We start from the raw sequence: 10,421 nt of genomic DNA on the forward strand, positions 1-10,421 counted from the left end.
TTTTTAAATTTAAAAAATCTTCAGATTATTTGCAGAGCGATTAATTATTATTTCTCCACCACTAAATCCTCCTGGACTGACAGCAGACGTTCCTGCGCTGATCTGGGATCAGACCTGGTGAAGATCGACAGCAGAGAGGAGCAGGTATGAAACTCTGCTGCAGGTTCAGCTTCTCTCTGGTTTCATCTCAGCTCAGAAAAATCTAACAGTCATTTTCATCAACTTCTCCTGTTCAGATGTTCCTGGACAACAGACTGAGAGGCTTGATGGAGGACAGTGAGGACATGTTCTGGATCGGACTGACCGACTCAGTGGAAGAAGGCAGATGGTTCTGGGTGGACGGATCAGCTCTGAATCAAAGGTGTGACTGATGTGGAAAGATAGTGGATATTTCACAATTAACACCGTGTTTATTATCACACATGTTCCTGATCTTCATCTTTTAGTTTAAATTTTTGGGTTGACACACCTGATGACTGGAAAGGTCCTGATCAACAACATCCAGAGGGAGAAGACTGTGCAACAATGGGGAGAAAAGAAGTACCTCCAGACCTCAATTGTTGGGCTGATATTTTCTGTTTTAGTTCTCAAAGAAGTATCTGTGAGAAAACTCCAGAAACTGGACAAATGTTTTGTGTGTGAGGTTCAATCCAGGCTACAAAACAACCAGAGTGAAATATGTAGAAGTTGCAGAGTTATGTTACATAATGTCAGGTTCATTTACAGCTAATTACTAGATTAACTCAAAGATAAATACATTTCTGCTTTTAAACTTTTTCTCTCAGTTCTCACCATATTTTCATTGAAGCAAAAGTAAAACAACTTAATATTAAGTCAATACATTGATAGTGAGATTAAAGTATTGCTGTTTTTTTTTTACCTAACTAATGAAAAACAATCTTCAAAATGTTTTTACTGTAAGTATCTCACTAGGATGGTTTGATGTAACATTTTAAAAAGCAACATGTTCTTGATGCAAAGGAAATAATTTTATAGAAATTCCACCATGGTTTTTATTGACCTTCCTGTTTTTATCTGATTCTTTAAATTCATAAAGTATTTTTATTATTTCTTTTTGAGTTTATAATCTGGTAAATTCTGTACAATTTATTAAAAACTTCACCATATAAGAGAATTAAATGTGTTTTTATTTGTTTTGTTTGCTAATAATTATAATTTCAGACGAACTTACTTCCTGTTTCAGCATTTCATCAGGTTTCTGTTTGTCATCAATGATGTCTTCTTCCATTCACTCATTCATAACTACAGAGTGACGGGGCTGGTACCTACCGCCATCTAGTGGAGAGAGACGGGACATCCTGGACAGGACGCCAGTCCATCACAGGACGACACAGAGACACAGGACAGACAACCAGACACACACTGATGATTTAAAGACGTCCTTTAAACGTCATGGAGTTAATGTGTTAACCAGGGGCGGATCTACTGGGGTGGCATGGGGTGGCAGTTGCCACCCCAAACGAGAGCCTCGCCACCCCTGTTGCCACCCCAGCTAGCGACAATGAATTCAATAAATAGTTATGGCAAATCGGACATTAAGCGCATGAAACTCTTTTTTCCGACAACATTGAATGCAACACAATGTAACCTGACACCCACTGCTAAGTAGCGGGAAGTGCGAGAGAAGGACAGAGAGCCAGCAGCATTGATGGATATATTATTGGACTGGACATTATGTGATTTATCGTAAGTCACACATGCGCAGTTTCTGTCCATTGAGTCAGAAATATCGGTGGTCAGGAAACTACTACAATCACGCAAAGAATCAGAACAACGGACGCAATGTTTAGCAGTTAATTCAACCATAGATAATGCTAATAAGGGCTTCAGATTTCACAGGTGAGGAAAAATTTAACAAGTGAGCAGTGGGTCAGTTATACTAGCCTAACTGCTGCTGGCCTGGTATTGACTTTGATAATATTAGCATGTGCTGCGCAGTTCGGTGTGTTTTGGTTCCGTTAGCACTAAACAACCCGCCCACCATGTCATCAGTAGAGCAGCTGTTTAAATCAGTTAATCAACCACCGCGATGTTCAGGCGAAAACTTATTAATAATCACATTATAGACATTAAGCCTGACAACATAATGTAACAGACTGGATGTAATGTTTTAGTGTTTTTGCTACTTTTTTGTGTGGGAAATGTTTGCTTTTGGGTGTTGATTCCCCTGATCAGTAATCTCTGCTCTATCTGCTCTTTGACCTGTTGTTTGTCGGTTGCCATGGCAACGGGCCGTGCGTAATACCGACATACAGAGGGAGAAAAGGCAGAATAGAGGTTGTTGGGGCTATTTTATCTTTATTTCCTTATCCATTTGAATTTTGTTACTTTATTCTTAAATTTATATTTTTTGTATTATTTACAAAGTTTATTTGTAGGTTGATAATTGTTGATTTTATTTATTGTTTTGTTTTATTATTTTCTAAATTTAGACAGGAAGTAATATGGGTCAGTCCACTTTCTATAAGTGCAGGGGCCTGAAGGACCAGCAGGCATTTGGGTTTGGGTCCAATGGTTTTTACCAGAGCAAGAGTGGTAGCATGAGAATAAATGAAAGTTTGATCTCTGTAATTCACAGAGAACAATCAAATAAGTTTGGACATTGAACCTTCTTTTGCCCGTGTCGAGAAACTTGACCCCAATGCCTCAGTAGTGGCTTGGTGGAACTTTTATTGGATGTTTGGCTTGGCAAACAGTCAGAAGTGGTTCTGTCTAGTTTGGTTCTTCACCTGTTTATCAGATTTATTGTAGCTTTATTGTGGTGCACTGCAGCCGCTGCAATTCCTAAAAACAAGCGACAAAAACTGATCTAATCCCCTGTGTTTGCAAAACGTGATATTTATAACAGTCGTCAAACTGCGGATCCTACAGCATATTTAAAATAAACGATTGACCAATATTAATAGAAATTTGCCCTTTCTTGAATCTTGACAAGACTAACAGAAACTAAACTGTTTATAGATTTGTATCATTGAGAATTTATCAAACATCAGTTTTCTAAGTCTTTTTTAAGTCATATTTAATAGATATATCTAATAACAAATGATGGTGCTAATATTTTCGTGACAGACTTGTCTTTGTCCTGTATTGGGATAAAATGATTTTCTGGACACAGTGCATATCAATTGATATGCATATCAGTAATGCATATCAATTAGCAGGAGTTTGAAAGACATAAAAATAATGAACTATACTACATTAAGAAATTGTATTTAAGCCTCGGTGCTACATGAAGCTCATTTTGAAACAATGCGAGTTAAAAACAATATTTTGTATTGTTTTTAATACGAAATATTAAAAACATATATATATTTACTGCCACCCCTGAAAAAGTCCCTGCCACCCTCTTGCCACCCCATAAATATTTTTCTAGATCCGCCCCTGATTTAAGCAAAGTGGAAATCAGTGGTTCCAAAAAAGTGACACTGATGACAATTCCAAATCCTGCCAAGCAAGTATTAATACAAGCCATGGAAATGTTTCATGGGTTTCAGTCACATAATTTTAAATGAGGCACGAAGGTGACGCGATTCAAGATGGAGAGGGGAAAGTAAGATGTTGCATTTTAGGTCCAGATTCAATACAAAGATGACATTTAGCAATCAAATTATGCAAANATATATTTACTGCCACCCCTGAAAAAGTCCCTGCCACCCTCTTGCCACCCCATAAATATTTTTCTAGATCCGCCCCTGGTGTTAACTTAAGTTCGGGAGCAGGGCCACGCTCAAACCACACCTCTAATTTCAAGGCAGCCTGTTTATACTCTGCTCACCCCCTCATCTCAGTCTGTTACGTTTTGTCAACCATCAGACCCGTGATTCTTGCTACGATTACAAATCTTTAAATTCAGCTCATCACGGAATGCGATGTGGCTATTCAGCTCTACCCTTCTGATTCAGACGATGACCTTCAACACTCATCTGCTGCCGAATATTCTCCTCTTGGAGGTCCATCCTGGTTGGAGGTTCATCCTTCACCTCCAACCAGGGCCGTGCTGCCTGTGTTGGACTGTTTTGAGCCTTCATCATTAAACTCTTCATCATCTTCACGTGGGTCTCAGCGTCAATCCTCACCACATCAAACCACCACCTTATGACAATTTGTTCGGAAGTGCAGCTACTGCAGGTTCATGTTCTTACTAATTTTATTACATCATCATGTTTCTTCATCCCAGCACAGAAAGATCTCAGTCATTAGCTGTGTATCCATTATGTGTGCAAAATTTTGTTGATATTCCACAAAAGAATCATAAGTGAATAAAATGCTTCACTCAATAAGACTTTAAACAATTATCCTGCTTCCTGTAGGAGGAACAAGGCACAGCATCCTGTCGTCTTCTTCATCGTTTCCTCCAGTAGTAACATCCGGTTCTTTGGTCATGTGACTCATGATGGAAAAAAGTATTTTTATTGCAGTTTTGCAAAATACTTTAATTTCCATACACCTGAAAAACCACCTCCTCCTAGCACAGAAGCTTTTTATAAAAAAACTAGAGTTTTCTCTTTAAATTGAGTTTCCATTGAGCAAATTTATTTTTGTGCTTCCAATTTGCCATCATGGTCATTGGAAATGCAGCTTTTTTAATCATCTCCAGATGTTTCTGGAATCTAAACTGAAGGAGAAAATGAAGAAGCCTCCAGACACGTTCTGGATCGGACTGACAGACTCACAGGCAGAAGACCGATGGTTCTGGGTGGACGGGTCACCTCTGGACCCCAGGTCTTGATAAATTTGTTCAGTTCTTTTATATTTTTTTAAGGTTTAAAATCGCATTTCGTTGCTATAGTTTTGTGGTTTTTTCTTTGCTTTAGTTTAAGTTTCTGGTCTGATGGAGAACCAAACAACTGGGCCGGTCAGAACCCAGCAGGAGAGGACTGTGGGAGGATGGACAAGAAAGGAAACAGTGTAGATCTGAAGAGTTGGGATGATCATTCCTGTCGTGTTCAACTCAAAAGTATCTGTGAGAAACCAGCAGAAATGTGATTGTTTTTACAAAGTCAAACGTTTAAGACGTTTTCTTTCTGTCTGGACTGAATTAAGATGCAAAAAGTCAGATTTAAATTTAGACCTTTAATGTACTTTCAGATGATGTGTTATTGCTGACTGGAGATTTATAAATAAACAGAATAGAAAATAAAATCCTGCTGCTATAAATGTTATTAATCCTTTATTCCTTTATTATTATGAACATTATGCTTCAAAATCCAAACAAAACATTTATCATAACTGAACACCAGTAGGGAGGAGTGACTGGTGCAACTGGGTCAGAACAGCTGGTGGAACTGGGAGCTGCAATAACTGGAGTAACCGAGGACATCTAGAGGCCATTACAGGAACTACAGGCTAAACAAACAGGAAAATAAACGCCTAAATCAGGATGTCCAAACTTTTTGTCACATGGTAAAACATTGTGATGGCATAACGAAAATATATCCAAAAATATATTATTTTATATTTTTCTTGCTCAACAATAAACTAAGGATATAATAATAATAACCAGACAAATTAATAATAATGGGGATGCAATGTAGATCATTGTTTCTCCAAAAGTGAAAAAGTACTTTGCACATTTGTCTTTAAGAGAAAGGCATCCAAACTGTGGGAGTCAGCCATAAAAACCGGATTCTAGTCACTTTTTGTATTTTGACATATTTAGATGTTTAATAAATTAAAAGTAGGTTTTGGTGCACCTAAGTCTAATTTTGAATTAAAGTCATTAAATAAATGTGTTTCTAATCACCATAAGACAGAGAGAATGCAAAAATGTGGTTTTAAAAAGATGAATACTTTATATTGCATTAAACATATTAAATTATAAGAACATTTAAATTTGTTTGTAATAAATAAAAACAAAAAGTTTCCGTTGGGATCAACCACCTGTGCTTGTGGGCCAAAGTTGTGTAAATTTTTAGTTACAGCCTGGGGGCCACATACGGCCCCCGGACCACACTTTGGGCACCCCTGGCCTAAATCCAAAAATCAGATCAGCATCATGAGTAAATAGCATTTTTTTTAAATAAAATCAAATGTATATTATGAAATGCTGCAGACTGAAGATGTTGCAATATTTTCTATGATCTGATCAATAAGTTGGAGAACAGAAATCATGTTTCCTGTTCAGTTTCTCAGCATCATATCTCTGAATGACAGAGCGGCTTCCTGTTCTTCAGCTGCCCACAGGAACATCGACGGCTGAACGCAAGAATAGTGTGATGAGAAAAAAGTGTTTCCATTGAGGATTTATAAAACACGCTAAAAAAAGGTTTATTGAAAAACAAGAGTTTATTCAAAACTGGCATATTTCTGTTAAGCAAATTTATTTTTGTAATTTCAATTTTATGGTTATTCAATGCTATCGGATTAAGTTTTAATGCATTAATCAAATAGGAAAAAAACAGAATTGAACCAGAAGGGGGCAGCACATCCACATCTGTTTGCTGAGATCTTACTGAAATAAAAGTTTAAATAAAGTGAATAAAATACTTAAAAAATAAAATGTAGCAGTAAACCTACAGTGTTTGAATAATTAAATTAGGATAAGAGATGTTGTACAGTCAGGACGTAGCTTGGACATAAACCTGCTTCAACCCAAACAGGAAGTTTCTTCAACATAAAGCTGTGAGACAGGAAGCAGAGAAACACAAAGAGTCCAAGAACTTCATGGTTGTTTTCCTGTTCAGTCTCTGATCTCCAAACAGTCGCAGAGTTTGGTTTAAAGTTGGACGAATTTCTGCATGAAGAGTCTTTAGCAGAACTACAAAACAGGTAGGAATATTTTTACTGAGTTTTCATCAAATATTTAACCAGGAGGAGGAAACAGATGAACCTTTAAAGGACTTTATAAAGGAAGCATCTGGTGACAGTGGGAATAAAATCTGTAGTAAAAAGCAGAGCGACGGCAGAATAAGAGAGGAGAGATTTTATCACTCGCTGATCGGTGGAGGAAAGTTTCCTCATGGCTCAGAAAACCTGAAGGGGTTTTAATCTGTAGAGTTTATGTTGTTAGTTTTCTGTGAGTTTGTCTCCAGGTTCTGATGTGGTTCTGCTCTAAATGCTCCTCAGGTGAAGCTGCTGCCTCAACATGAAAACCCAGAACAGAACCAGAACAGAGAGAGCGGTGCCGGTTCTCCTCAGTTTTCTGATCTCTGCTCTTGTTGTTATTTACCGTCTCTGTGAGTTTCCACTGATTTACTCTGAAAGATTTTTAAACTTTGTCCAAATGAGAAGCACTGCAAAAACACAATATCCATTTATTTGAACTTTCTAGTCCAAACATCTTTGTACACTTGAAATAAGACAAAACTAACTTATAAGGAGGTTTTCAGAGACAAATAGGAATTTAATTTAAATGAATAAATCCTTAATATTGATATAGAAGTACTGGTTTTACTGGCAGACTATTTTATAAACGAATGAAGGAATGAAAACCTTTTGATCTTCTTAATTATCTTTCTTCATGTTATGATCTTGTTATGATAATGAAGCTCTCCATCAGCATCGCCCTGCAGTGTGACCTGAACTTTCTGCTCCTGCGGCTCGTTTGGGTCGTAAACGTTCAGACAGAAGTCCGACTGCAGTCCGGTTTCATTAGCAGCAGGAACAACATCGCAAAAAAAACAGAAAAAATCAGATTTAAACCAAAAATCCATTAGAACATGATGAAATGTTATGAAGGTGGTCGGATCAGTTCAATCAGCTGTTGGAGCAGAAGAATCTAAACCTGTCAGGGAGCCGATCCTTCAGGACCGGACCGGGTCACACTGCACCTCCTGGGTCGTAACGTTCCCAAACATGCAGAAAACATGAAGGATGCAGCCACATTGTATCTATGAATGAATCTGATTTTTACTGATTTCTGCCGGTTTCTCAGCATTTGATAAGATTCGAAGCAATGAAATCATCCGAACTCTGCAAGAGGAGAACGAAGCTCTGAAGACGAATCTGTCAGGTGAGAACGTTTAGTCTGAAGGAATCCAGGAGCTTCTGTCTAAACATGCCAGGAATAACTGGAGTTCATATTTTAAACATTTTATTGATTTGAACAGAAGTGAATTTTATTCTATGGATTAAAACGTTTTCCTGTTTAAGATAAATTAAACAAAAAGGTCTCTTAACAGAAATCAGAGCCATGTTGAACAAGAGTTCACCAACTCCTTCATATCCCGTGTTTTCTAGTCCACATCCTGCTGAAGCAAATCCAGGTGAGTTACAGATCTATGATAACGAAACGACGAAGAGACAGGAAGTTAGACTGCAACTACAGGACAGAAGGTCCTTCCTGTTCTCCAGAAATCACAGGAACTTCTGTAACATTATTGTTCTCCTGCGTCACAGAGGAGCCGTGTCTGAAGTGTGAACCAGGCTCGGAGCTGCATGGAGGAAACTGTTATAAGTTCAGCAGCAGTAAATCCTCCTGGACTGACAGCAGACGTTCCTGCACTGATCTGGGATCAGACCTGGTGAAGATCGACAGCAGAGAGGAGCAGGTATGAAACTCTGCTGCAGGTTCAGCTTCTCTGATTTCATCTCAGCATCAAGTTTCTTCATCTCAGCTCAGGAAATATCAACAACTATGGAACTAAAATGGGGACATAAAGTTTGTTCAGAAGAAAACAAAATTTAAACTGAAAAAATGTTTTAAAACTATACCTTCCAGTTCCAACATTTATTTCAGTTTCAGATTATTTTTTTCTTTTGAACAAACTTTAAGCCCTAATTTAGCTCCATAAGCATAATTTTCTCTGTTCAGTTGTTCCTGGAGCGAAAACTGAGAGACATGATGGAGAAAGATGGAGACATGTTCTGGATCGGACTGTCGGACTCAGACAACGACGGCGGATGGTTCTGGGTGGACGGATCACCGATGAACACAAGGTTTCGCATTTGTGGAAAATATTTTTGATTTATTCTAGAATCTGTCATAAAAGCTCATTTCTCTTTTCTTCTTAGTTTGAACCTTTTGAGGAACGGTGAGCCTCGAGACGAGAGCGGAGAACCTGCTGCTGATTCTGGTGGGAACGGAGAGCAGGACGGAGCTTTGGACCTGAAGTGTTCGCTTGATAAATCCTGCGACCTTCTCCACAGAAGTGTGTGTGAGAAAGCTGCGGCGCCCGGACGGATGTCACCTGTCTGTGTGTGAAGTCAGGCTCAGTTCAGGAAACCATCAAACCTGCAGAGACGTTGATGCCGAAACACGTCCAGAACCTTTCAATAAACCAGAATATTAGTGAAAAATCTGTTTATTTCAGAAACTCCATCAACAATAAACACATTAGATTAATTACAGACTCATGTTTTAACACCTTTATTTCTCTTAAAAAATATCATTTTCTGATTTCTTGTACTGCTTATTTCTTGTTTTATTAAATAGGTGACATGTCTTCCTACTTCTTAAACAGAAAACTGAAGAAATAATTTTGTTCTTGGTTATGTGCACAAGTTTTTCTCTGTCCTACTGATTGTTTGTTCACTTATTTTCTAAAACCTTTTTGAAATAAAAACAATAAATAAATAATAACTAAATAAAAGAATTTGACTCTGGTTCCACTTTGCTTCCATTTAAGACATTTTAAATAATAAAAGTTGTGTTTTTTGTAAATATGTGTGTATATATATAAAGTGTTTTAAATAACAGGATCCAAGGCTGAATTAGTGCAAATATGTGATATTTATCTGGGCATCAGATGGATTAATCTTCATCAGGGAGATTATCTAGCAGAGAAACTGTCTCTGTTGCGCCGCCCTACAGGTTAAAGTCTGAACAGCTTGTGTCCAGCATATGTGTGGTCTGCAGACATTAGCAGCCATCTTCCTGACCTTAAACCTGAACAAATCCTGGATGGAGGGAAGATCAGCCCTGATGGTTCCCTGCGGTCTGGACCGGTCTAGTTCTGTGGATGATCCAACCCACACAGGGTTGGATGAACTCAGCAGTCTGAAGTACTAAAGTAACGGTTCTGGACGCAGATTGTCTTCGATTCTGTCTGGCTCCAGCACCCAGGTCTGTCGGTTCCGTCCCAGCCTGTTGGTTCTGTCCCAATCTGCCAGTTCCTTCCCAGTCTGCTGGTTCTGTCCCAGTCTGTTGGTTCTGTCCCAGTCTGCTGGTTCCATCCCAGTCTGCCGGTTCCTTCCCAGTCTGCTGGTTCTGTCCCAGTCTGTTGGTTCTGTCCCAGTCTGCTGGTTCCATCCCAGTCTGCCGGTTCCTTCCCAGTCTGCTGGTTCTGTCCCAGTCTGTTGGTTCTGTCCCAGTCTGCTGGTTCCATCCCAGTCTGCCGGTTCCTTCCCAGTCTGCTGGTTCTGTCCCAGTCTGTTGGTTCTGTCCCAGTCTGCTGGTTCCATCCCAGTCTGCCGGTTCCTTCCCAGTCTGCTGGTTCTGTCCCAGTCTGTTGGTTCTGTCC

At 38.9% G+C, this 10,421-nt stretch overlaps 3 protein-coding genes across 5 annotated transcripts in view; all 3 read left to right on the forward strand.

The window, feature by feature from the left end:
• LOC103143506 (CD209 antigen-like protein E) overlaps positions 1–1,340 on the forward strand; it is a 13,698-nt gene extending 12,358 nt beyond the window's left edge. Inside the window, exons 8-10 of the mRNA XM_016675334.1 lie at positions 66–144; positions 237–361; positions 1,270–1,340. Coding sequence (XP_016530820.1) covers positions 66–144; positions 237–361; positions 1,270–1,300 — 235 coding nt within the window. The 3' untranslated portion in view covers positions 1,301–1,340. The remainder of the gene's footprint in view (positions 1–65; positions 145–236; positions 362–1,269) is intronic.
• Positions 1–10,421, forward strand: part of LOC103143446 (hepatic lectin-like) — a 21,368-nt gene that overhangs the window by 5,970 nt on the left and 4,977 nt on the right. The window lies entirely within an intron of this gene.
• On the forward strand, positions 5,005–9,540 carry LOC103143445 (CD209 antigen-like protein E). Its single transcript, XM_007559999.2, has 7 exons — positions 5,005–6,789; positions 7,087–7,196; positions 7,895–7,972; positions 8,142–8,225; positions 8,359–8,510; positions 8,774–8,898; positions 8,974–9,540. The coding sequence occupies exons 2-7, from the start codon at positions 7,106–7,108 to the stop codon at positions 9,161–9,163; spliced, it is 720 nt and encodes a 239-aa protein (XP_007560061.1). The 5' UTR covers positions 5,005–6,789; positions 7,087–7,105; the 3' UTR covers positions 9,164–9,540.

This window comes from Poecilia formosa, unplaced genomic scaffold, assembly GCF_000485575.1.
Source record: "Poecilia formosa unplaced genomic scaffold, Poecilia_formosa-5.1.2 Scaffold112, whole genome shotgun sequence".
Lineage (NCBI taxonomy): Eukaryota > Metazoa > Chordata > Actinopteri > Cyprinodontiformes > Poeciliidae > Poecilia > Poecilia formosa.

Coding starts and splice junctions, on each gene's coding strand:
- LOC103143445 (XM_007559999.2), top strand. CDS start 7,106: ATGAAAACCCAGAACAGAACCAGAACAGAGAGAGCGGTGCCGGTTCTC. Junction 7,973..8,141: donor TCTGAAGACGAATCTGTCAG/GTGAGAACGTTT, acceptor GTCTCTTAACAG/AAATCAGAGCCATGTTGAAC. Junction 8,226..8,358: donor TCCTGCTGAAGCAAATCCAG/GTGAGTTACAGA, acceptor CCTGCGTCACAG/AGGAGCCGTGTCTGAAGTGT.